Consider the following 23,362-nt stretch of genomic DNA (forward strand, 5'->3'; position numbering starts at 1 on the left):
ACCCTTTCCCCTGATCCACGCCCACCTTCCCGCTCTGCTCAGCCACCTATCTCCTGGGGACAGTATAGCCTGCCACGTGCAGGCCGGAAGCAGAGCAAATCTATAGGTAGGAGAGGGCTAGGCCCCGGCACGGAGGAGCAAACAGCTCTCTCACAGCAGGAGATGGAAGTAAAGAGAGCAAGGAGGAAGGAGGAGGTAGCACAGGGGCCATCACAGCATTGGTTATTGAATTCACTGCTTTGGGTACACGATGGGGAATTAAAAAGGAGTGCAATTTTCCAGTTCTTCTTTTATTACAAATCAGTTCAATTTCTTCTTTCATCTATAACATATGCTGAGGGTCCACACTATTCCCTAACACAATGCCGGGGGAAGAGGGGAGGAAAGGAAAGAGGTAATAAATGGGTAGCACTTTCAGAGATTATGCAACAGATGGAAGAGAAAAGCCTAAGAGAAAAGTGCATACTGTACTGACAGTATAATTAAACCAGCATCCTAACCAGAGTCCATTTCTGCAAATGCAAAAACCCGGGGCAATGCAAATCCTGTTACTTTGGCTGTTACCACTACTTATCAAGCTGTCATATCACACGTTATATAAGCGGGATCTATTTGCGTGGCCTGCCTGTCCTGTCCAGCCAAAAAGCCACAGAGCTCTTTGAGATCAGGAAATAAATATCAGCATTTTCTATTGCTTTCATTGTCACTGAGGGACAACCTCTCAACAGGAACATATGAAACCTTGACTCAGCCACCTGGAAAATGTGCCACCTCCGGAAGACTGCTGAGGGGTTACTGCTGTCCATGTCATCTATCGTGTTCGTTAGGTGTCTTCATACTATCCTACTATCCTTTTGGACACAAATAACTGTAAACATTATGTTTGATATTGTGTTCTATCCAGTGGCGGATATAATGCTTTCCAGCTGGTGGGCATCCCAATTGGAGGTTTTGTAGTAGGCCTCCATGCGTGTGTGCTTGCATGCATATAACATATGGCAGGTTTGGGAGAACAGTATCATACATTAACAAGAACACTCTAGCTTATTCATCATCAAGATTAACACTGACAAGATGACACTATTTAGATGTTTTATGTTGGAAAACAGGGCGGTGGGGGAAAAAAAAAGCCATTATCTTGTGAAGGACTTGCAACTTTTCCTAGTGTGCCACGTTTTGTCCTCAGCCAAAGCTGTGGCATGTCTACCTCGGGGATAAGCGAAGAAATCCCTGCTGAGGGTTACTGCCACGAATGCAGGAGAACTCTGTACGGCCTTCATGAATTAATAGAAAAATATATAACTGTTAAAAATTGTTACACACTGTAACAAGTTTTTACACGTTGCAACTTGTCAGGCATTACAACTGGCAGCTTGGCCCCCCACGGTACATAAACAACTTGGTCCTGCATAGTGCGGTGGCATTTTTTCCTCACTCTTTCCAGTGTACAGCAACTAAATATTTTAATCTTCTTAATGTTATCTTTAAAATGAATGATCTAACCTGTTCTTACTGTTATGGTTTGTACAACACTGCTCTCATAAGCCTCTGTTGTGTTACACCACCACTGTGTATCACTATTAAGACAAAACAACAAAGAAAGATTTTTTTAGGAGATATATAGAGTCCTGGTGGAGATGGACACGGTGCCACCCTACTTCTCTCAGGATAGCCGCACCAACGCTGCAGTGCTGCTGGCGCGGTAGGTAGAGAGGATTGGGAGCAGCCGGGAGGGGAGGATTCCTTGCGGGAATGATCCCGAGCCACTGCCCAGTGCAGACCGGCTTTGGCACGGCATGCACAATTCATGCAAAATCGAGCAGGCAGTCTAGTTCAGGGGTGGTTACCTCATGCATACAAGATGTCCAAGTGCGCTCGTTCAAGAGCTGACACACGTTATTTTTAACCTAGGTTGGCTAACCCAAGCCAAAGAAACCAACAGTGACAGCCCAGAACCACAATACAGGTTTTAAGGGAAAATTTAGCTGTGCAGCCACAAACTTAACAGCTAGGCTGAGACGCATCCTCTCAAGCATGATTTTCATCTTTAAAGGGGAAGTAACAGCCAGAATAAGAGCAAAGTACAACTTGCTGCTCAGCAAAAGAAGACCATCACCTTAGTTCCCACCATGTCGCAGCATGTAACATGTGTGCGCTACAGTAAATTATAAAGGTATTATTTCTTATTTAAGAGTAATTTCTTTGCAAAAGGTTAAGGTAGCAACAAAGGAAAGGCTCATATGTGTTATGAAGCACATACACTTCCAGGCAGCAAAGCACCTCTGAAGTCCAACATCAGGAACTCGTGTTGTCTTTGACTGGACAGGAGGAAGAAATACTTACACCCAGTAAAGCAGCATCAGCAGGAAAGGACAGATGATGACTGCCTGGAGGACCTGCCAGTCCCTGCAGAGGGCAGCCAGTCCTGGCATGAGGAACTGCCCCGCCATTTCGATGAAGCTCGCCACCATGGTGATCATGAACCGGTGCCCAGGAGGACAGAGCTCTATCCCTGAAACACAGAGCACATGCAAACATGTTAGCCTCCCACCAGCAAAGGCACCCACAGAGCAACTCTTCGTGAAACTTTCAGGGCATTAATGCCCTTCAAGACCTTTGGCCAAACTTATGCACAATCACATAAATCTTCAAATACCCTAGCAGCAATAGAGAAGCCCGTTAACAGCTGGCTGCGGTGCAAACATGCAACTTCCATACACCTATTGCATCTCCTGCAGATCTGCTATATCCTCATTGTCAGCTTTCCCTTAGTCTCTGCCTAGAGAAGCATTTTACAAAATTGTAAGATATTTGTTTTTTTAAAGGGAACATAGGGTAAAATACAATCCAAAGATTTTGGGTTGAGCCTTTTCACAGTTCTCAGAGACTGCATGCCTTTCCAATTAGTTTGCTGCGAGGCAGAAGAGCACAGCTCTCAGCAGGATACGGCTGCCCAGCTCATAAGGGATGCCACCTGCCCACAGCTTAATATGCTACGACTCAGCCAGTTTCAAACTGGATTTTGCTGAATGGGTTTTTTTCTGGGTTTGCTTTTTGTTTTCGCAATAGCTAATCTTGATCAACTTTCAAACGAGCCAGCCTTCCATCTGTCTTATCCTGTCCTCCATCCTTCCTTTTGCTATGGGGTAATTTACTACCATCGCCGCTATCATCAGTTGCCTCAGCTGCCTTGTGACAAGTGCATTCAGTAGATAAAAGCTTCCTTAAACCCTGACTACCTTTTATTTAGTCCTCAGAAATAAAGAGGAATTTATCAGAACCACAGCTTTAAAAAGCAAACAAAAAAAATCACAGTAGTAGCTGAAAATTTGACTGCCTTGTGGAAATATATTATTTTTTTGCCAGTAAGATTGCAATAGAAGCTCCTATTTCATATATCCCATTTGCCCACATTCACTTCTGCAGATTAATAATTAAACACAATAAGCCTGCCACAAATTTTGTGTAGTAGTTATCAGCACGCTGATATAGAAACATAGGCTTATAAACATTCATTATATATTGCTGTCACTATTGTTGCTTTTCCTTGGGATGTTTCCTATGGTTGTTTTAAATTAGAATTTAACAGCTGTTAAAATTTTAATTGAAAAGCCATAAGACAATAGGAAGAGATGACAGCTGCTCCTTCATGCATTCTCTCATCTGTAGCTTGTTCAGCATTAATCACTGTAACACAGATTTAAACTAGCTGACCAGGAACTAGCTTGCAGATCAAGCATAGGATTAAACATCACACACTGTTTTTTTCCCCACTTTCTTTTCAGCCAATGACTAAAACTGACAACAGATTTTTGCCAATACTGAAGGAAAATGTATCTGTTGTGAGGCAGCCCAAATTTTCATTAGCTTAACCACAAACACAGCAGCTTTGTAAAAGGGGGGGGGCGGCAACAACCCTGAAAGACTCTCACTTGCTATAAAAGATTTTTACATTTTAATTAGAAAAAATATGGTTTAATTCTTACTAATGAAGTATCCCAAGCCTAGGTGATTATTTTTTTTTAAATTCTGTGCAAAGAGGTCATTTCCATTTTATTTCCCTAATCTTCAAATATAAAGTGGTTCTGTTGGTTTTTCTAAACCTTAAAGTCCCAGTCACTCAAACTCCAATATTCCTTCATTAAGCACAAGGACGAGTTTTGTTGCTATAGAAACGAGAAGTCTGCATTAGATAGGTAAGGCTTTGGCATTTCAACTGCATTGTTTAGGTTAGCATCAGATAAAAAAAATTAACCAAGAGGAGAACAACTTTTATAGGAAGTCAGAAAGAGGTGTCCAAATAATAAAATTATGTTTCATTAAGTCACTGGTGCATAGTACGTAACTCCACATGATGTTGAAATGTTCTACATATTAGGACAGCTTACTGACTTTCCAACATCTCTTGCATCAATTTTATGCAATAGAAGATTCAGCACTGCAGTTTTTAGCAAGTATCTAGCAGTCAACATTTTTCTATCTCTGCCAGCAAAGCCACCCGCTGCAGCACCCCTGCTCCAGCCCTAGGAAAGGCACCCTGCTGATGTTCCCACCAGTGCCATGATCCACCCAGGCACGAGGCCTCGGTGGCCACAAAAATTTCCACCCAGTCCACATGATAAATTATCAACATGCATAAAATCACTACAAGGCAGAGATCAGCTTTATCCACCTGTGGCAAATCCAGCAAGAAACCTCCAGCTTCCCCACTCAGTGAAAAGGTTCTCACCTCAACTACTTTGTGGAGCACGGAGAATCAAGTAAAGCCTTGTCACACACACAAATCATGGAAATTACCATCAGTACCAAAAACTCCCGGACGCATCTGTTTGCTCTAGTTGGAAAATTTTGTGGGGGCAACGAGACAGGCATGGAAAATATTTTGCCTAGTATTTCTACTCTAGGCAGCACAGTCAGAGCAGTAGATCACCAACTCATGTTGCCTAATTGCCGCAAGTTCCAGGCAAACAATTGTATGGGCAAGTTGAAGCCTGCGCGCAACGCAGTCCTGCCGTACTTGGGCAGTGAAATCAGACGTGCCCAGGACACATGGGACCGACTTTCCCACCGTTGGTAGATGCCCAGTAACAGTGGGCATCACAAGCGCAGAAGCGGGATCCAGTCAATCCCTGCGGCAGAACCGCCGTAAGCATAAGCCAGTCTGAAGGCAACCACCTCACCACATGTATGGTGCAGACCCAGGCCCCATAGGCATCACAGACACGAGACACTGAATGCAGGAGGCTCATTGTGTGGCTCATGCCTCTGGCTGGGAAATGCAGAAATAAAGTGTAGAAATCCTCCTTTCAGACCCTATCCTGTAAATCCTTGTACTACAGAAGTGACCGAATCAATGTTCACCAGCTTCACAGACCTCAAACCTGCCACAGGGAATGCCAGTGTGAACTGTGCCCCTTTTACAAGGGATTCAAGCACTTTTGGGGGTTGTTTAATGCACTCAAAGTAACACACTACTAACACGCAGGATGAGCAGAGACACGTTCTGGCACAAAAGGAACAGCACTGGGGCCAGATACATTACTCCATGAGTCTGCATGCGGTAATTTGTACCAGAAATATTAAAACTCGTGATGAACAAAGGCAGAGTAAAAGCCTGTGTGCACATATGAGTGTATGCATGTGTGAGAGCAAGTAAGCAGGTGCCAGAAGGATGGGCAAAGCACAGGTTAAAGGAATGGCATATACCCATTGTGTCAATCACACCCTACCTGTGATTTCACTCAAGTACCAAAAGGAGGAGGAACAACCTGACCTACAGATAAGTTATCAAAAAGAGGAAGAACAGGATTAGAGTCATAAAATATCAAGGCTATGAGAAAAAAAAAGGAGAGAACAGAAATTCATCAAGTTTGCCTGAGAATTATGAGGTATGAGGGAAAAAAACCAATAAAGCAGAAAATTGTGAATATCATCAACTTCTAAAGGGTATGAAAAGCAACCCCAAACTGGCGTGCTGCTGCTCGCCATGAACAACCTCAGGGATATGATGAGGATGCAGCAGCCACTGCGTCTTGTCCTCTGTGCCACACAAGTGACCCTGGCCAGACCACGTGGACATATGCCTTGGTATTTGTGAGAGCACAGGTGTGAGAGCATGCATGAGTGAAATCCATGAGAGAATGAGTGTGGTTGTGCAAAGTCTGCCTACTTAGAGACCTTGGGGAGAAAATAAACCCCCAACCAAAAAACCAAACAAAAACCCAACAACTTTGTCTTTCTATGTAGTCTCTCACTGAGTTATTTAGAAATGCCATGAGAAATATTTTCAAATATTAACAAAGAGAATAAGAACCACAGCAGCTATATTGGCTGCTCCTAGTGACAAAGGCCAAGCTCAAGAAAAAGACTTTCAAACCAACAGTTTTTTTATACTAAGAGGACAGATTTCAGAGCATCTCTCCCACTACTTCATCCATTATCCTTTTTGCTTCCCCCCAGCATTGCAGCAATGACGCTACCTGACCCTCAAGAGAGCCACATGCACCCCTAGTGTGTTAGTTAAACTTTCTAGATACATGCTAAGGGCAAAGCCCCTGCTGAGGAGGGCTCTGTCCCCAACGCTCCTCACACTTCCCTCCGGAGACAGCCTTGGAGATGTCCTGGTTTGACTTCCTTCACTGGTCTGCTCCTCCTGGAGCAGGGGCAGCCCTTGGGTTTCAGAGGAGTAGCATCTGAGGGTGAATGCTGGCCTGAGAAAAGCTGCCTGGGATCCCGACAGACCTACAGGGCTTTGAGCTTGGTCAGACTTTCTGACCATCTAGCTTTAACAAGCAGCTTGTCTGGGTACACTCTCACACCTTAGGTGAATACAGAGTCCAACAGAAGTTTCAAACCTGCAACATTTTCCAAACATGTCCAAAAAAAAGCACGGCAAGTAGTTTTTAGGACCAGGAAAACTATGGTCTGAAGCCAATGTTGTCACATGCAAGTCCTCATTTGAACTACATTGCATGCCATATGACAACAGTGGCAAGGCTACAGTAAGATTTTCTTGACAGACTAAAACAAAGAAACAACTGAAGTTCATCGTTATGTCATCGGAGCCAGCCCACAGCACACCACTGGCGTCAGATCAGGTAAGATCTCCCAAGCAGGTGTTGGAGTACTGAAATTACCTTTCTTTAAGAAGGATTCATTTTCTCTCCTTCACTCCCCCTGTGTTCCCCCTGCGTAGTCCTTTGGGATTCTCATTAGAAAGAAGGGAAAGCCTGAACAAGCCTTCACAGGCAAAAGCAGGTCCGTTCCACAGAGCATATGAAGTGCTGGGAGGCCCTTCAGCTACTGCACCAGCAGTTTTGCCAAAAAAATGCCGTGTATAAGTATCAGTGAATTAATTCACTGCAACTAGGTGGTACTTGGACCGGTACATGCCATTTACATCTCATCTGGAAGCAGGTGTGCCTGGAAGAATCTAGGGAGCGGAGCAAAAAGGAAGATGTTTCTGGAATCAGGCCATAGGTGGATGAGGTATGGCACATCTTGGACCCGCACACATCTTTAGCGTGTCTGCAGAGAGCCATGAGTCCTGAAATGGTTTGCCTTTTTTTTTTTAATATAGTTTTCAGAAACCTAGAAATAGCTTGGAAAAGATGACAGGGCTCTGGATTATTCCACACCAAAATCAATCGTCCCTCACAGCTGACCAAAAAGGTTGGGATTTACGGGAAAGGACAGGACCCCATCACATATTTCTGCATGGTTGGCAAAATTTAGGAAGATTCCAACACCGCTGACAGCTCAGGTGGGATGGTGCAGGGAGTTAGAGCACCTGCCCTGAACAGGACCAGGGCACTCTTCCGACCAGTGCACTGCATGAGCTGCACAGGACACACAGACAGGCCAGAAGGGCTCACTGCTCAGCTCTGCCTGCTGCACGACTGCAAGCACTCAGACTCATTGGGCTGTGGGTGAGGAGGGAGCTCACAAAGATCCTCTGCAACACCACGGGGGTTCAGCCCCATGGCGTGCAGAGCTGCTCCCTTGTGCAGGAGGTTGCTGCCCCTGGGTGTCAGCAGAGAAAGGCATGATAAAACCACAAGTCAGACAACAGGTTACCCACAGGAAATGCAACCAGCAGTGGTGACAAGGGGCACATTGATTTTAGATTGGAAAGTGCAAGTAGCTTTTGCTAACAGCTTGTCCTCTCCCTGGCACTGGGATGGAAAAACCCCATGGCTGATACCCTTGACAACAATTTTTCAGGCAAATTCTAAAAAGAAGATGGGAAACTGAGTTAAAATTATTCAGGTATGCTGTAGCCTGACATCTGCCATACTGCCCTTTCCCCTTTCCAGCCAGCCCCTCTCTCTCACCCTCTCTGTCTGTAGCTGCGGAAGCAGCAGTCCATCTGGAGGAGACGGACACACGGACAGGTGATCAGGGACAACTATAGTAACAGCAGGTTAACATCAGTTCATGTTGTCACAGAGCATGGCCCTGCATAGCCCACCTCCTCCAAACCCCACTGGGTGAGCTGTCATTGCCATGAAGGGACTAAGCGCCACATCCCGCCCTTTCTCACTTGGTCTTACACTGGTGCGCTAGTAACAAATGATTTGTTCCAGGTTTCAGAAGCCTCCTCATTTGTCTTCAAAGGCTGACATTTATTTTCATAGGGTATTTGCACAAGGATGAAGAGCAAATAACTTTATTTAAAGAAAAAAAGAAAATAAGTTGTAAGTCATTTGCAAATAATATATCAAGAAGAAAAAGAAGTTAAACCACGCTGCCTGAAAAACTCTCCAGCATTCACTCACCCATCTCCAATCCCAAAGAAATTCTTGCACCACCGTCCAAGTGCTAGCTCCATCAGAAACCACAAGCTGACTGCTTTTTGTGCCTTTATAGTTTTCTCTCCCCACCCAGTTTCAGTCTATGAGACACCAAGACTGTAATTATACAGGAGGATTCCTTGGAGAAAATGGCCAGGACAAAGCACCTGAAGGCTGGGGAGCGGTATTCCCACTGAAAAAAAATCCCTGAGGAGGAAGTCTGATTCTAGATTCACGTTCAGTTTCACAATATATTTGGGGGGGGGGGGGGGGGGAGAGAGAGAGAGAGAGAAAGAAATTCAGTTTCTGACGGTTTCCCCCATATTACTATATACCCATCACTCTTAATTCCCTCCCTCTAAGGACCCCTCAAGGTGCTCCCTTATCCCAAAACAGAATAAAACAATCAGACTCAGATGAACAAGACCCATACTATCAGTTGAGCAGGAAGGTCAGGCGACGCAGTTTTAGGTGTAAAATGCGGGACACCAGAAATTCCCAGTGGTGGAAGCGTCCTAAAGCGCCAGGGCTGTGTTTGCCTTTCACCCCCAGCAGCTGCTCAGCCGGGTCAAGAGAAAAGCACGGGCTGTGGCCCTAAGATAGGATTTTGCATTTGGACTCTGCTTTTCAACTGAGCACAAAGAAAGAAAAAAAATCTGACAGCACTTAGTTTTCCAAGCTGTTCAGCACTTCCAGCATGTCCCACCACCGCCGTGCTCCCCGAGCTGAGCCTTTTGGCACAAGCAGCTCCACCACAGTGATCTCGAACACTGCTGGGACGCAACCCAGTCCCCACTGCTGCTGTATTTCCAAATTCCCACTAAGCTCTCTCAAACCTCAGGGACCTCTTCTTTTTTCCAACACACTCTGTGGAATTTGCCTCTGCTGTAAAGAGATCATCTCGCTGGATATTCCTAGACTAACATGGCCCCCAGGATCACTTGTGGCTAGCCAGCCAGATAAAATTGCAACAAAAACTATTAATATCTCCTAGACAAGCCTTTAAGTTTCAGCTGGCTGCTAGAGGGAGAAGTAAATAAATAAAATCCAGCATAATTGCTTATATACCCAAATTTCCAGGTGGTTACTAAACACAAACTTCTAAGAGCTGCAAGCCCTACCCACAAGCTATATATACACTTCTCATCCCATCTTGTGTGCATGCTAATTGCACGCTTCTGATTCAGCTCTGGCTGAAGTGGCCCAGGTTAAGCCCACACTCGCTCCTGGCTGAGTTTAGACAAGAAGCACTTTTCCTCAATTGTCTTTGCTGTCACCAGAAGTAAGGGAGGAAGCACCATGTGTAAATAGAGTTTATTAGAGAACAGCAAACAAAGCAGTGCGTGGAAGGAAAGGTTATCGCGCACACTGCAGTGCAGAGACAACTGCCAACTGATGTAAATGCAGGACAGAGACAGAGTGGAAGAAAAGGAAGAATCTAATTTCCTCTATAGAGAAATCCAATCCACTGCCAAGCAAAGAGAGCAGTAATAGACTGAACCTCCAATGACCAAGTAAGAAAAATGGGATTATTTTCCCCCAACAGCACAGCAGGACAGAAGTTATTCTAAAATACCTTCAGAGGTACTTTTTTTACACATCATAGATTTGGTGGGGAGTTCTTTTAAACACACCCTAGCCTACCATTTATATCTAATTAACACTTTTTATGGGTGTCAAATCAGTCGTCCGTGTGCTGACATAACCCAAGCTGATGGAGCCATCAGGCTCTCTTTGTACACACCCAGCACAAACGAGTAACATGCCAACCCTATTTCAGGCCCGGTGCTGCTCAGCTACGTAGGGATATTTCAGGAGGAGCTCTCCTCCCAGCTGCAGTCGGCCCATATCTACCCTCAGGTGGAGGGTTTGGACCACAGACACAGATCCAGCTCAGGTTTGATGCAGGGCATTTACTCACCCCCCCACGAATGCAGATGCAGGAGCTGGGGACCGCCCTGGTAAGATGCATGTGCAGCAGAGCCCCTTCCCGGGGCCAGGCCTGCTCACAGCAGGGAGCTGGGCAGGGCAAGGGTGAGCTTGGCTCCTCCAAGCAGAGGAGACCCCAAGCAGCAGCTTGAAGACCGCTGCATGAGACAGCGATGCCCGCAATCCCACTCTGGATCTGAGCTGACTCCCCAAGGAGCATCAGTGGCAGAGAAGGAAGCACACGTCATTCCTCTGTTCATCCCATACTGTCTGTTTTTGCTAAGTTTTACATTGCACAAGACAAACAACATCTCACAAAACAGATGGCTGACTGTGTAGGAAACCTTTAACATAGCACGCTGCCTGCCGTTCATAAAGTAATAAAACCAAAGAAATGTTAAATCACATTTGTTGTACTGCAGTTGCCATCTATCCTACTTTCAGAGGAAAGCAGCAGCATCTCTGCTGCTGCCATGCAGCAGCTCCCAAAAAAGACTGATTTTTGATGACAGTTCCTGTATGTGAATAACAGAATTATGAAACAAAACCGGGAGGATGACTCTGGAAACCTAAGCAGCAGTGACAGAGAGCATAAGGAACTGGTAGATAGAGAACACACTAACTTCAGAGTGAAGACGACTTAGTTTAAAAGCGATTGCAACAGCAGTGATGAAAAAAGCTTTGCCGTGAGATATGTCTTCATATATGTTAAGTGCTATCTTTAAAAAATAATTATCTTTCACCTCTGGTCTATAACTTCCTAACCCCCCCGCCAGTTAAAAGACTCTCCACACCAATGTCAATATTTGTTTATTTTTGCACAAAACTAAGATTGCATAGAAATCTATTAGATTCTTCCCTGTTCCAAAAAGGTGGCTTGCTCTAAAGGAAATACACAGCTGATCACAGGAATATTCTGCAAATTGAACACCTCTGCTGTTCGTAACAGCTGGCCCCTTTGCTCTTGGCAGGATCTAAATCACAACTGGCATTTTTTCTGACAGGAATGAATGAGAGCAGCTGAAACAAAACCCAGTGCGAGAGGTGTCAGAGGAGCTAATTTTCTTTGATGCTTCAGATGAAAGGGTTCTGCATCTGTATTTATGAGTGAATTTTTAACAATATTGTAGCCACTTAAAATAAGAACAGAGAAGACATTCAATAGCCATAAATCTGAATTGCAATCTCTTAATTAACCAAGTGGCAAATAATATTCCAACAGCAGCTATTTCTAAATCTCAGTTTGCAACCTCCAGACAGATGATGGTCCTCGAAAAGTCAAGAACAAAGAAATAATAGTCTAAAACCTTGTTTCAGGTTTATTAAACGTTTCCCAGCTCTCTGAGGTGGCAGGGTAGCGAGGGGAAGCCCCTCTCTCCTCAAGCACTGATCCCCCATGAGACGCTCCTGAAAGCAGGAGCTTTTCACCGTTACTGTCATGCTGTTGGACAAGTGAATAAATGCACTGAGCCCTGGACTTGAGCATATTCCCAGCAGAACTGCATATTGCTAGCAAGAATTTGACACAGGAGCCTCGAGCTGTTTGCAGCCTAGCTTACCGAGCAGAAAAGACAAGCACGGAGGAAACCTTTAAATGGATAGCCAGGAAATCTATTTGGTGCTCCCTAGGTCCTAATAAAGCACTGCCTGCCCTGCACGCCCTCCCTTGCGCCAAAGAAGGATGGCTTGCCTGAAGCACCGCACACCAGAGGCACAGCCCCATGGAAGCACCTTGCTCCTTCAGCTTGTGTAAACTTAATCACAAGCACGCCAAATGGTTACATACACAGAGCCTAAGCAAATGTTTGGGTGAGTCATTATTAAACACTCAGAAACACGGTTTTAAACCCCTACACACGTCTTTATAAACACACACATATGTATGCATACATGTATGTATATGTATGTATAATTGTAAAAGCGAAAGCCCCTAGTCCCTTTTCCTTCCCTGACCCTCCTCTGATGTCAAAAGCAATCAGTGGAAATTTGGGTGATGCCCTGAAGAACCCCATGCCATTTCAGAGGACCTGAGTTATTCAGGTGGTGTCACCAGCATCAGGGAGACCCCGCAATACCACAGCGCTGGCTGAAAGCATGAACCAAGGGCTGGCAGATATGCGGGCGATTTAATCAAAAGCAATTAGCAAGCATGCTTGTAAAAGGCTGTCACACATTTGGCCCCTGGAGCACCCTTGTTTTTAAAAGATTTATGCTAGGCAGTCTGGATAGATGTTTCATGAACACTGTGGACGTGGGGCTTGGGAGATTCAGAGCCAATAATTGGTTATATTTTGGGTGTTTTCACTGGAGAAGGAAATGCTGCTCAAACTAATGGGGTGACTTTCACATTAATAGCCCTCTGTCTCCAGGACTCAGCATCAAACCTGACACAGGCCTGGGGAAGGCAAAGGCAAGCAGACAGAATGGGAATGCCCATGCAATGAGCAAGGACCACGCCGACCAGTGCATGCAACCATTGCTCCAGAATCGGCACAGCAGGATGGCCCCTGGTGGAGTCTCTAATTTTAAACCTACAACAATACAAAAAGAAAAATGAGGCTGTACTAGTATATAGGCGACGAGAAAACTCTTTTTGATACAAAAACAGCCAATGCAAAGTCAGAAAAAGTACAGGTATTGGTTTTCCTCTTCCATTTCCCAACAAGCTTTTATTTTCCAAGTAACCTTCCCATAAGGGACGAAAAAAAAAAATCTATTCTAGGGGAAAAAGGAAAGATCAGTTAAGATTTCCTTTCAGTCAACTGACTTTAAAGTGGAAAAGATATGACACCCAACCTTGGGGGAAAAAAAAAAACCTGCTTCCAGAAGCTATTAAAGTTCTTGTAGTTTTCACTCAAAATGAAATCTTAAGTTTTTAGCTACAGGCTTTTATTCTTTATATTAAATACATGAATAGTATGCTATATAGGACACCTTCCACCACTCTGCGCATGAGGAGTGCTCTGTATGGTGGGGTCAGCTTGTGGGTGGTTCACGGGCAGTCCTGCAACAAGCCGCATAATTCAACGAGTTCAATGAGAGTGCAGAAAACTTGCTGGGTAAAGAGCATTCCCCTTCCAGCCTTCTTCAAGCACATCTCTATTTCAAGCCAAGGTTAACTCAGGAGGGCGGCATCTGTAGTTGCACACACAGTGGAACATCCCTCACATGCTACTGCCATGTACATAATTAAAATAATCTCATAACTGCCAAAGCTTAAACATTCCTTTAATTTCTTCCGTGCTATCTTTACAAATACCATCCATGAAAAGTTTTTCCCCTGAAGTACCAGAATTCCTTGAATTGGTAAAACCTGACTTGAGGGTGAAGAACAATAAAAGGGCAACTGGCATTATAATGCCTCCAGCATCTCTTATTTCCCTGTAAATTGCTGTGCTAAGGTTGTCAATGCAATACCAAACCAGACCACCCCAAAACATCCACTAGGCTTTGAAGTTTTCCCAGGATCATCCCTGAAAAACACATGAGTTTGTTCAAGAATATCTCGCAGTCAAGAAGAATATGTAGCTTTACATGGGTAAAATACTAATATATCCTGAGAAAACTGTGGTAAGAGCTAAATAGTTCTGCTGAATGGATGGAAAACCTCCTACTGCTTTGCAATAACTCTGAAAAAGAGAAAGCTCACATTTCTTAATATCCTTCTTCCACAGAGGCTGGCAAGTAGGCTGGGAATACACCAATCTCGCCAAGCAGAAGCCAACCACGCGTGGAGGATGCTCGCTTTTCTCCAGTGAAAGCCTCTTTCAGGAAAACTCCTACCACTTACAGAAGAGTTCAAAGACTGCAACACTCACTGATTTGTTCCAAATAAAACCAGAATGAATTGCTGAGCTAATTAATAACACAACATTAAAAGGAAACTGAGCTTCTTGGAAAGAATCCAGCTGCAGTTCATAGAAGGGGATTTCACTACTTCTGATTACATTAGTAATCTTTGTACACATCACACTGCAGCTAAAAATGTGAAGATGTACACGTGCTCCTGGAAGGTGAATAACAGCCTTTTTATTCCAATTCCTAAGTATTTTTCTGTGTGATTCTCTGTGTTTCAAATGGCAGTTCTTACTGAGTGGTGCTTCACTGAGTTTGCACCATCACAGGTACAAAGACTAGACCTGTGGATAGAGGCAGTACTCTCTAGGACACCAGCTGGTAGAGCCTGGTGTAGACCTCACCTTGCTTAGGTATGGCCAAGCCATGCTCTGAAGGTCAGAGGACATTTGGGAGGTTCTCTCTCTAGTAAGTTCTGCTACTTACTTTGAAGACAAATGCACATGGAAAGCAGTTTCTCCATTAAGAGCATCATATTTTTTTGTGCAGCAATACCTAAATTGCTTATAGTACATAAATGACAACGTGACTTTTACATGCTGCTGCCTATGCATGCAATGCCAGAGGAGCAAGGCATGTGGTATTAGATTTCTCCTGCTCAGGGAGCAGCTTCAGGCATGTCAGAAGAATCTCCCATATTCACCCCCCTTTTGTAGCAATAGAGAAATGTGCAGGGAGCAGGAGAGGGAGAAAGCGTGGCAGAAAGGAGATAGTGGCTGTAGAAGGGTAGAGGGAACCAAAGCGTAGACTGATTGTCCCCAGCTCGTCATATCAGATTTCCTTCCCACACTGAGCTATGAACAAATCACTCCATTGCTTGACACAACAGAAATAATTGTTATGGTTTCCAGGTTTTCCTTTGAGTCTTCTTGCAGAGCCCATAAGGAGATTAAAAAAAGAAAGGGCTGAATTAGAAAGGTACAAGCTCAGTTTTCAGCTCAAACACTGATTTGCTTTGTAACCATATTCCATCACTTAAAGGAACATGGTAAACTAGACAACAATGTCCATCTGTGAAATAAATGTTGGGCGATGGGAGAAAAAAAAGGCTCTGTGGTTGATCCTGCCTTTCCTGGTGTTACAAGGTGGTCTCGGCAACCCCGCCCAGGGCTCAGCCCCTCCTCTGGGCAAGTCCCCATACCAGCACGTATCTGGCACGCAGCAAACCTGAGCGCACCGCAGGTACACGTCCCCTCCAGCGTGAGCACCACAGAAACATCTTAGGCACTTGTCTCCCCACCCAGGTAACCACACATCCAACAAAAGATGCCACACACCCTGACCCCAGAGCAGCACCAGGCATGTACTGTGGGCAGGTGGCTCGGGGGAGAACATCCCCAGGCAAGGAGGGCAAAGCCCTTCCCCAGACAATTCACACCACCAACCTACAAGCTGTTGTCTCAAAAACATGTGGAAATAAGGAGGAACAGATTCCTGGCTTCAAGTGTATCTTTTAAGCTGTACAGTCCAATGAAGAAAACCACCTTGTACCTAACACCCGGATTTTACCAAGTTACCGATTAAAGAGCTATCTCCAAAAGGCATTCTGGTTTACATGGGGACTAAGAATAACTACATCTGTAAGACCTGTTCTTACTGAAAAAAGTAGAAGGCATAATTTGGAAAAAAAAAAAATTAACGTCCACTTACATTTATATATGTTTACAGAAGCAGAGAAAACTGCTCCTCTGTTTTGCGGAGTGATGCTTCTAATCAAAATTTGAAGAAAAAAAAATTAAAGACATTTGGAAGTGCTGTAAAGCCTTCAGCTACTAAAGACATGCAGAGAGAGCTGCCAAAGAACAGTCATATTTATCATACTGTACTCTGATGTTTGCTCAGTGAAGGATAAAGCTCAGAGGGCTATATAATTGTGATGCATCTGGAATTCCGAGCCAAGGGCAAAAATAAATAAGTAAATGAGGAGGAGTAAAAAGAGAGAGTGATAAAAATAAAGAGCAAAACTGTTCAGAACTGCAGGCCCTAAAAAATAAAATAAATTGTAAGTTACAAACCAAAAAGCTTCCGTCACGTATCTAAGAGAAGTAGGCATATTATGCCATTTTGGAACTACAGTAAAACAGCCGTATTATTTTTTAGTTTTCACTATTCAAAGTACAGTCATTAAAGGAAAAGATCTTTGTCTGCTTCAGGTTTAACTGAGGGATTGGGGGAACCTTCCTAGCTATGACATTTCGAGGATCGCAGATTTGAGCAAAAGAAATTATGCCCACAGGTCCCACCTGGGGATCCTGCCCCAGGGGTGACCACAGCTCCACTGAGCTCTGCCCACACTCCCCAGCTGGGAGTGGCTGGACCCCTGGAGAAAGACCCTGCACGAGGCAGTTGGGAACTGGGCAGCAAGTCTGGCAATGCCCATTTGCATGATGCTTCCAGTCACAGGCAAAGTTTAATCACTGCTTTCTCATATAAAATGCGGTAGGAGCTGGAATTCCTGGAAAACTTGAAATTCAGGCTGGAGCCACTGGGCACTGGGGCTGCTCTGGGTGGCTCCCCAGTGATGGGTGGACATGTTCGCCGTGGGTGAGAAACCGGCTCGCACCCACAAGTACCCTCCTGCAGCACTGCCAGCCTCACCACAGAACACCAGCCTTGCCCCAGGGCAAGTTTATGCTCTGGTTTCTAAGAACAGGAGCTTCTGTTATTGTCTCTGTTTCCTTATTTTAACAGATCTTCCTACATAACAGATGAAAATTCTTCAAAGTCACTCATACACAGCAATTCAGTTAAGCCATTTCTTCACATTTATAATTTAGCCAGATGTTTCACATGGAAGAAAGAACGCCATTTCTACCAAGAGTAAGAATAGACAGAAGTTAAAAAAAAAAAACAAAAGCAAAACCCTTTTCTAAATAAAGCAGCTTCCTTTCCAGCTCTTGTCCAAAGGAAAGGAAAGGAAACACTGGGCATTCACAAACGCTGGGTGACCCAACACCCTAACCCACTTGCAGGTGAGGGAGGTGCCAGGCAACTGCTGCTCAGCACCCAGCCTGCCAGAGCCTCGGAGGGAATGTGCTTGCAAAGACTTATTTGGTGCTGCATTGTCCTATGATATTGCAACAACTCTAAACATGAAAAAATCCCAGCCCTTACAATCACTGTTTCAGCGCAAAAAACCTCCATTCAGGGTAAGCCAGGGCCACAGACTAATATGTGCTGTATTCATCTATCACACACAAAATCACCATCACCGTGGCTCCTTTCTGTGTCTACACATCAGCAAAATGCACTGTTAATTTTTTTTAGCACATAAAAAATGACAATGTTAATTCTTTTTTTTTGTCATTATGAGTTATGTTGCCTGGGATATCTGTGTCTGTTTACAGGCGTGCCTGAATGGGTCAGAATTTGCCTGTGAAAGAAACGTGGGATTCTGCAGTCCTCATTTTAACCCAGAAAAAGACACCCATCAGTCTGTGTATATAGGTAATATCTGTCAGTGAAGATCCACCACAGCACAGGCTTCTCCTGTCTTGAAATTTCTCCTGGTTTAATCTGAGTTGATGTTAAGTGCCCTGCTACCCGCAGCAGATTTTATTGGTGTTATTTGCATAAGTAACCTTAGTAAATGTATCACATTCTAGATTATACATTCAGCTAAATTAGAAATGTGAGGGAATGACTGAAGAAAAGTGGTCTTCCCTTGCAGTAGTTGAACATTTGCTTGCAGGTCCTTGGAAACAGCTCTGAGAGGCAGGGAGCTTTTCCTGCAGCAAGCAGGGCCAACTACATTGCTGTGGTACTTGTTCGGCTCCACAGTTGCCTTGGTGCGGCTCCCGGAGGGTTGCTCCTACCACTCGGCCACCATGCCCTGCAGGGTCCACCACTGACGCTGAAGGTCAGGGCCTGCCGAGCCTGGAGCATGCACAGCCCCAGCAGTCCAGCTCTTTGCTCTCTCCCCGAAAGCCTCAGGTGCAGGATCCACCCAAGCTACGCAGCAATCGCCCAACTTTGTACGCAGTGCAGCCCAGTGGTATGGGAGAGTGCAAATACCACCAAGTCTCAGAGTGGTAAGAGGTGAAGGGGCCTGTTATTCTGCCTAGTCTGCCTCCACTGCACAGAACAAGTGCACTGGTGGTGAAACAGAAAATGACCTTTTCACGAAGATAAGTTAGAAAGCTAGCTTTTGCCCACTCTCCAGCAAGAGACTTGCAGCTCCCAGCGCACTGAGATGTATGCTAAAAATCATTCCCCTGCCCTCGCCCCCTACTTGCATTTTCCAGCTTTCACTGCCTGAGGGTAAATTGCCAGCAAATACAGAGGGTGGGCACTCCAACAACAGACAATCAACCTCCAACAGTTTCAGTACAAGTAATGGGTTTCCCTCACCCCAAAATCCAGATAACACACACCTGCACCTTTGTCTATGTGGGATTAAACCACAGGTATAACCTTCACCCTGAAATGGCTTTTCTTTTAACGTGGCCAGAAGCTGTTGCTCAGATCACTTTGCATCTGACACTGGAGGGCTATAAATAACACAACCATAACACATCCACTTACTCACATGCATTTGATTAAAATAAACTCATCTAAAAGGCAGGCCACCTTTGAAATGGAAACAAATGGATACAGGAAGGCTGAGGATTTAAAAGCCTGAGAACTGCTGAGCTAGTTACTGTCAGGCTGCCATCGCCGCACTGGTATCACCAGCAACGTTTCTGCATAATCACATAAACAAAAATCAAAGCAAAAGAAAATCATAATTTTTGGGGGGCGGGGGGCGGAATTAAAGGAGGGATTATTATTATAATAAAATTTCTGTGTTGTTCTGCATCATCATTATCAAACCAACACCCAGGTACAAGGTTAACCACATCAACATATTCACTTATGACTCAGAGAAAGTGATATAGGAGCTCCTAAAAGGACAAGGCAAACAAAGCTAGCACAGAATTGGAACAAGGCGAACCATCGGCCCCTGCCTCGCTCAGCCCCATGCAGCACAGGGCAGGCAGCACAGTTCACTAGCATGCTGGCAAGGAGATGGCTAAACTCTAACTCATGGCCTTCCTCCCTTTCAGGGAACTCAATTTATAGCCAATTTCTGGACTCCAGATATGAGAAATTGGAAACACTGATATAGACATAGTCTCCAGGTTTTAGGCAGCAGAGCTTGGTTTTAATGTTGACCAGGCTGACTGGCAAAGATATATTTGCAAACATCAAAAAAAGATTAAGATCTGAAGTACACCAGCGACTTCATTTCCAAATCCTCCTTCAAAACAGGAAAACTCCCCATGCAGTTCACTGCACAGAGAAGGGCATGGAGCAAAAAATATCTGAGTGCTGTGCCAAGAGGGAAAAGGGTAGGTGTGGGAGGCTTGCACTGATTTATTACCGGCTCATCAGTAGCTAACATAAAACCAACTATAAAAGCAACAGCTGTAAAATATTTTTCATTTTAACAATCATTGCACACTTTTCCTACCTACAGGATAAAGAGTCAAAGCTGATTTTTCAATTTGCACAAATACCTTCAAAGGCATAACAAAAAAGAAAAAAGTTAAGAGGGAAAAGAAAAACAAGAAAGAAAAACACACCTTATTTTTGGTATCATCTCCCTCACCTAAACATGAATATAAAATTACAGTGGTCCCCGTGTTCAATTACAGGTCCTAAACACATAAGCTCTAGGCTTCATTGTTTAGCAAACAGAATTAAAGTTATTCAGAGATGCATGTAAAACATATGACAATGTTTGGAATTGGTAATAGTAAATACATCTTCACGTCTAAATATTGTGTATCTACACCAAGCTATTTATGTCACATTTAAAGCTCTAGGCCTAACTATTAATTTTCATACATCACACCAGATTCAATTGCCTATTAAAAGGATCTTCCCTCTTCTCGGTAGTCAATTATTCATTAACCTCCTAGAAACATTCATAGAAGGCACAATTTATTTCAGGAAAGAATCGGAAATTGTCATTATAGAGACATCTGAATTTAATATTTCTTTATGTCAGAAACAGAATAGGGAATGGAGCACTTAACTGACCAACATTAGAATAAGATTCAGAAGATTGTTTTGGACATTATTTTTGATATTGAAAGAGCCATACAAACATAGCATCAGCATTTTCAGCTAACAAACATATTTCCAGCAGAAAGAGAGCCTAATGTTAGAAACACTCCTGCAGTCTGTGAAACAAGTTATCCTAGACCCCACGCTTCAGTTATGTTTCCACTTAGTGACCAACCACACTATTTCCACTTTGACAAAATGTGCTGAGTTTTAAAGTAACCACATAGACATTTTTAGTATTGGAAACATCGTCATGTGTAACAGATATGGCTTAATTAAAACAGGAATATAATTTATAGACACCCACCCTAAGACACCCAAGTTTCTCTTGATTATACCTTACACCAACAGGTATTTCACACCGAACAGTAGAAGGTCTGTCTGTTCCAGCCTTTTCCTTCCATGGTTTCACACATAAACCACTAAACCACTGTGTGCCACAGTATATGCAAGGCAGTTAATCTTTATCTGTATTTATACTACCTAGCTCTTATCACCACAGCATCCTAACACAAAAAAGTACTCTCTCTCAAAATACGCAGCAGTCACTTCACATTTGCTTATGGGTTGTCAGCTCCCAGGACAGGGTAAAGCAGCTTTGTAGAAATCCACAGCAATACCTTATTCCAGTTCAAGAACACAGCAAAAACAACCCCCCCCCCCCCCCCCCCCCCCATACTTATAAATGAGATGGGGAATTTACCTAGCTACAACGTGATTTGTAATGCTCTTTCACCATAAAGTGATACGCTTTTCTCTTCCATGTCTTGCCAGAAAGGTGGTGGGCTGGAGAGAAGTACTTCATCTTTATCCTCCTCCTGACCTTTCTGTGTGAAGCAAGGCAACTGCAACTGGCCCATGGATTTTGGAAATGATTTGTAATGCTTTGGTATAAGGGGAAACCATGCTTGCTTCAGTATCCAGTATTATCATAACACAGCTGACATCCATTGTAGTCACTTTCCAACAACCACGTTAATTAAAAATATCCAATCTCTGGAAGATTCACAAGTTGGACCCCATAACAGCTGGAACAAGTTTTCTAAAGTTTGGTTGGTTAAAAGTTGATAGCAACAAGGAATATTTGAGACATGATTTCATTCTGAATTTGACAGAACTAAAAATACCGTATTGATTAAAACCATGGCTGCAAAGAGCTAACTGCAAAGTGCTCTGGGGTGCAATTAACACCTTGTACTCCCAAGCGCTATTCGCGGCTGGGACACCCACACTATTTGATCCCCTCTTCTGGGAGGTGGAGTCCATTTCTTTCACATAAGTGAACTTCTCCCCTCATCCAAATTTTTTTGCAGGGAGAAAAAGCAAAATATTTTGGCATTAAAGAGGTGGTTTGTGTTTTTATTTGGGTGGCTTGTTTTGTTTTAAGTAAAAACATGCACAAAACTGCTACATATTTTAAGCAGTGAAAAGTGAAAGCAGAAACTGTTAGTCTCCAACAAGGGGGTTTGTGCCCTGCACGCCCCCCGAGCACACAGGTTTGAGAACACCTTGTGCACACTGGCTCTGCCCATGGCTCGCTTGGAACAAGCCTTGCACACGTGTGGGGCAACAAACAGCATCCCTCTAGTGCAGCGGTTTCTAGAATGTTTGCACTGACACCAGCCCACTTCGGGCCCTCATCCCTTCCCCAGGACTTGGGGCTGCTTCAGCACTAGGACACAGTAGGGTTTATGAGGGGAACACAGCGTGCAGCTGGCTGGGAGCAGGAGGTGAAAACGGGAGAGCAGGGATGGGAAGAGGTTGGCAGCAGAAGCACATTCTCTTATTAAAAAGAAGTGCAAAACAAACACCAGAGACTGGGGCTAACACTGCCATGCCACATACTGCAGCCAGTTTCAACAGCGAGCTGTCAAGTTATGCCAGAAAGATTCAAAGCACCAAACTTTCTGTAACATGCAGCACTTGTCTGAGTCCTGACCAGCACGAAGGAGCTCTGGATTTGGTATTGGTTGGCTGTGCAGCCCTGGGGAGTGACATGCGTCACCAGAGTACCGCCGGCACAGCAGCGGACACACTCCTGTGAATGAAATACCAAATGATCCTCAACACCCTCCTTGGGAGGTGAGTAACCAAAGCACTGAATTTCTAACTACGTGAGTAAATGTAGATGAGGTGGGAGGGGTAGGTCTGGTTTTCATAATGCTTTAAGAAAACTAATGATGTCTGCAAGAGTTATAGGAGATTTAGATGAAGCACTTAATAAAAAAACATCCACACAATCATGGGACAGTCTTACATTACAGTACCAGATTTTCCACACATATTACTGCCTGAATTAAAATTGATCCCTATAATAAGGCATACCCTGAAGCATATGAAGACCCAAAGCCTAAGACCTAATGCACTTTATACAGGATTAGAATACGCAAAGCTGTGGCTAAAAATTAAGTTCTCTGTTACTGCAGCGCGTTCCCCACAAGAAGCTCGCTACAAAAATGCTGTACAAGCTCCAAACGTGTATGTCTCTGTTGGAGTGAACACGACACCCTGGGACACTAAAGGGCTTAATGTCTGTGGAATTAGGCAATAGTGAAATAATTTCTTAGTACATTTACAATGCTGGCAACAAAGCAGATTTCCATATTTTGCATTAGAAAACAAACACACACCAGTCTGTGGTGTTCCCTACTTAGCACTGCGGGCCGTATTTGCTTGTAATCCAAAGGCATAGATCTGAGGCTTAATAAATAATCCCCCAGAATGAGCAGCCTGAC

At 44.1% G+C, this 23,362-nt stretch overlaps 1 protein-coding gene across 2 annotated transcripts in view; it reads right to left on the bottom strand.

Annotated features, from left to right (window-relative positions):
• Nucleotides 1-23,362, bottom strand: part of SLC22A23 (solute carrier family 22 member 23) — a 118,870-nt gene that overhangs the window by 35,978 nt on the left and 59,530 nt on the right. For both annotated transcript variants that reach the window (XM_064443518.1, XM_064443517.1), the window contains exon 4: nt 2,344-2,512. In XM_064443518.1, the coding sequence (XP_064299588.1) occupies nt 2,344-2,512 (169 nt within the window). The remainder of the gene's footprint in view (nt 1-2,343; nt 2,513-23,362) is intronic.

Source organism: Phalacrocorax carbo, chromosome 2, assembly GCF_963921805.1.
Source record: "Phalacrocorax carbo chromosome 2, bPhaCar2.1, whole genome shotgun sequence".
Taxonomy (NCBI): domain Eukaryota; kingdom Metazoa; phylum Chordata; class Aves; order Suliformes; family Phalacrocoracidae; genus Phalacrocorax; species Phalacrocorax carbo.